Source organism: Halyomorpha halys, unplaced genomic scaffold (genome assembly GCF_000696795.3).
Source record: "Halyomorpha halys isolate HHAL.00 unplaced genomic scaffold, Hhal_1.1 Scaffold1659.1, whole genome shotgun sequence".
NCBI classification, from domain to species: Eukaryota; Metazoa; Arthropoda; class Insecta; order Hemiptera; family Pentatomidae; genus Halyomorpha; species Halyomorpha halys.
This window is the reverse complement of record NW_027108329.1, coordinates 35,530-40,166: the sequence shown is the minus strand read 5'-3', so window position 1 is coordinate 40,166 and position 4,637 is coordinate 35,530. Positions and strand designations below refer to the sequence as shown.

The 4,637-nt window shown below is 28.3% G+C and overlaps 1 protein-coding gene across 1 annotated transcript in view; it reads right to left on the bottom strand.

Moving 5' to 3' along the window:
* Positions 1-340: 340 nt before the first annotated feature.
* LOC106690321 (carboxypeptidase B) overlaps positions 341-4,637 on the bottom strand; it is a gene marked incomplete in the record, with an annotated part of 16,451 nt that continues 12,154 nt past the window's right edge. The window contains 2 exon segments of the mRNA XM_067046660.1: positions 341-1,731; positions 4,526-4,610. Coding sequence (XP_066902761.1) covers positions 1,490-1,731; positions 4,526-4,610 — 327 coding nt within the window.

Genomic DNA, 4,637 nt, shown 5'->3' with positions numbered 1-4,637 from the left:
AATGATAAATAAACAAAGGTTGAGAAGTAATGATTTTGTAAATATATGTACACAATTAAAAAAAAAAAAAAATATTTTTGGATGGATTTATTCCATAGATTGTACTATAAATAAGGTTTACTTATTGAAATGTATAGGTTTGTGACATGGGACTAAAGTAGAGAAATTAACTCCCACCATGCTATACGCTATTGTTATAGGAAATTGTTCAATAAAAGATATTTTTATTATATTTCTTTTATGTTGTCCCACTATCATAGCAAAGCAGCTATATTTTCATAGGATCTTGAGGTTAAATAAGGATAAGTAGAAGGGGAAGGATATTTAAGATCATCAGTAATCATTTTTAAATTTTATTTAAAATACTTAATAAATTAAACAATAACTTATTTAATAAAAAAAACACACATATAAGTACTTTCTAGTCATGAATTATTCAATTCCACAAAAATTAAATAAATCTTAAAACAGTTTAGTATACAAAACTTTTGATTAAATGGTTTATATTCATTGGCTTGGACCTCAAAATACACAATATTTTGCTAATCAGAATCACAGCCAAAACAAGTTAAAGAAAATTTGAATTACACATTCCATAGAAGGTTCTTTAAAGTTAAATATTTATAAGTATAGACCAATGAAAGGTTCAAATTAAAAAAAATTAGCCTTTAATCACAAAGATTGTATATAGAACAATGTCTGGCCCAATCAATAATGGAATTTATAGAAAGTTTTGTCATTAATTCCATTATCTTTAGTTTACCTAGACTTGGCACTATCTATTTATATAGTAGATCATATAGAATACCTTTCTTATGTTTAACAGACTGTGGCAACTTTGTTTGGATTGTAGACAAGTACACAAGTGTTGATACTTTATCCAGACCAATTTTAGAAATTAGATTTAGAGAATTTATAGAAGATAAAAGTAGAACATTTATTGTTGTGAAATATATAGATTTGGGATAGGTATTATAAATACTAATAATGCCTTAATAATGCTCCACAAAGCTAGGGTGAGATCATGTCAGTCTTGTTTATAATGGCAATATTAAGTAATAAATTGATCATTCCTTTTGTCATTATAGGCTATAGGACTTGAAAGGTATTTAAAAATGCTAGATGGTTGCTGAAACATATTGCATATTGATAATTGAAAAACAATAAATGTTTTTATTCAGATAACAATAGGACAATGGCATAAGTTATTTTTTTTCATGAGGAATTTAAAATTCACTTAAAAACAACAAAAATTTTGCTGCTTCATACCTAAATAATGATTTCAGTCTATTAATAAATATTGACAACACATCGTAAATTAATTTTAAAAAATTGCATAAAACAATGCCTAGAAAAAGGACCTATTTGGACTAAACCTAGATATACCTGAGCTCTCCAGTCCAAAGGACCACTAAACCCATTGTGTACCATTCAAACTTAACAGAGATGTTGTATCAATTATTTACTAGACAAGTAAATATTCCACAAATCATATTTGAGATTCTTTTGAGTTAATATTACCTTCAGAAGTCTTTATATATTTTTTGTCTTTCAGATAGTTCACAAAAGCCTTTATACCCACAAAGGCTTCCTGTATCATAGGAGCAAGGGAAGATTCCAACGGACCGAAGCCTCCTTGTGGGTGGTTTAAGCCTGGAAGTTCAAAAGTATATACATACTTTATTTTCGCCACTCCTTTTGCCCAATCGTCACTACCTCCTGCTCCAGGTCCTTATAGAAAATAAAAAAATATGTCAATGCAGTATCCTTTCTTTCCAAGAAATTAGAAATTAGTTGAATTAGCTAAAAAATTATATATCCCTTAACACCCCATCAAAGGACATTTTTTATTAAATTTATGTTGCCATTTTGTTAAATAATTCATGTTAAATTTGGTTTTATATATCTTTTCACTACCTTTTTTTATTTTAGTAGCTACTCAACTTTTTTCATAAGTAGTTCATGTACTAATGACCTCTTTTTTTTTTTTTTAACTAGTCTGTTCTTTAAGACTTTACCACATAAGAAACTATATAATCTTAACAAAACTTTTGGTGATTTATTTGTATTCTAAATATATTACAAGTATAGGAAATTAACAAATTCTCAAGTAGAGATCAAAACACAAAAAATAAGAAATCTACCTAACACACCCTCCTACTCCATTATAGGGCCTCTCTTATATTACCTTGAAAAACTTGACTAATAACAAGTTAAGCAGTGTTTGAAAAATTATGGTTCCTAGATTTTACTGCTAACTATAAATTGTAGCTAGATATAAGTATTTTTTTTTTTTTTTTCAAAGACAGTAAACCTGAAAAAAACGTGGCATTTTCTTATTTCTTCATTATTACTCATTCACTCAATGTTAGCAGAATTAAAACTATTGGTAATCTAAGATGTTAAAATAATAATAATAAAGGCTACCAACACCACCAATTGCTGGCTGCACATATCTGCTCAATAACACCTGTCCAATCTAAAATTTATTAGATCAGTCTTGATGCAATCCTCCCACCTACGTTTTGGTCTTATTCATCTCAATGTTATAATCTGAATTATGTTTACCTGGTACAGCAGTTCTTTCAGTGTAAGAGGCCATATTTTGAAACCGTAAAGAACAGTAGAAATGATAAAAGTTTTGGAAATTCTAACTTTCAAGTTTCTTGACAGAAGGCACAAGCTAAGCGACTTTAAAATTGAAAAATAAAAGCATTCTCTGCCCTTAACTTTACTCATATTTCCTCATCAATTTCGTTTTTTCTAGTTTCTGTAGAACTTAAATATTTAAACCTCTCTACCTGAAGATGTTTCAAATGGCCTTTAACACTTTCCGATTGATCTCAAAACTCCCTTGTTAGTTATCATTATTAGAGTAGTGATAGTGAAACCAAAAAGAATCTAATACATGATTTCTCATTCAGTTTTACCCTAATTTTTAACATTCCCTTTTCTTTAGTTGTTTTGAATGATTTATTAATAAAATTTCTAAAACAGATATTTTCAGAAGTAGTAAAATTTATTATCCGTCATTTAAAACAAAAAGCAAAGATTTTTTAATTTATGTTTGTAATTACGTTCTTTAATCATTATCCTGTTCTTGAGTCATTTCCCACAATTTATAGAAAGGTTTCCGTAGGAAGGTAGGATGTTAAGTTAACAATATCACAATTTTTCCAGGTTTACAAATAAACATTCTTCAAAACAAAATGGTTTTCTTTCCATGTTCTTTCAAAAACAGAGATCTTTTATAATAATTTCTGAACGTAGAGAGAGACTATCTATATTTTCATGTTCGGTATCATTTAGTATTAACCTATTGATATATTAACTTCACTTCATTTAAAATAATTATTTATTCTCCTATCAGTTTTTAATTAATTTTTTTATTTTAATTTTTTCACAATAAGCAAGCATTAATTTACCTCACACATCCCTCCTACATCACAAAAACTTATATTAATTGACAACTTTACTGTTTTATTTTTTGAGCTAATGATAAATTTTCATGATCCGGTTCATTTTCAGAGCTTTTAAAGATTTGTAGTGTCAGCATCATTTATTTAATTATATATATTTGAAATTAACCAAAAATTGCTAATAGTCATCAGCATGCATTTATTTGATTTATGTTAATTTTTGTTGCTTAGGAAAATTTACTTATTCAATTACTCTCAATTATAAATAACATATTTACCAGGAGAAGATGATCAGGGGTGTGGTCACAGCAAAGATACACAAATGAACAAAACTTATTTGTTCGTGCCAAAAAGAATAAAATAAATAAGTGGTATAAATAGATAAGTTTTGTTTATCTATGTATCTTTGTTGACCACACCTACGATCATCTTCTCATATCTACTACTGTCAACTATTAACACCTCATTATAACTATGAACCTCATCATATTTATAAATATTTGTGAATTTCAATAACTATGCTTTATTTTTATGTTATTAAGTACTTTTAAGTTGTTATTAATATTATTTTACTTTTATTAATATTACATTACTTTTAACTTATTATTAATTAACATTATTGGGAATAGGTAGCTCATCGGTAAGGCAATGGACTACTAACTCCAAAGACCCAGATTTGAATCCGACTCTGGCAGATAATTATTATATGTTACCTATAGCCTTTGAGTCAGCCCTGTGGGTTCGGGAGCCCTACAGGATCCACCCAGCATGAAGTGGGTACCCTTAATTGAGTAAAAATCTGGCGGTCGAGTGTGATTCTGACCAAATCACCACCTTGCACAACTGTTGGTATAGTAACAGTACTTCCTTACAAAGTACTACACCCCAGACCCTTCATTGGTTATAGCGGTACAGATTTAATTTTTTTTAATTAATGTTATTTCTTAATCCCAATCAAAAACTTTAGTTCAAAATTATTTAGTTTTTTTTCCAGTAAAATCAAAGGAATTATCAGGAGTAAATTATCCCATCTGCTAATTGTCAATTTTGTAATTGACAAGAGCAAATCATAAATTCAAATTAAAAAATATATAATAATTACTTACCGACAGTGTCTGTTGTAGGACCAACAGTGTAAATGGTACCATTCACTTCTGAAATTGCTGTCGCTGCAACTTTGGCACATTCATCCTTCAAAATAAATAGATCATATATATA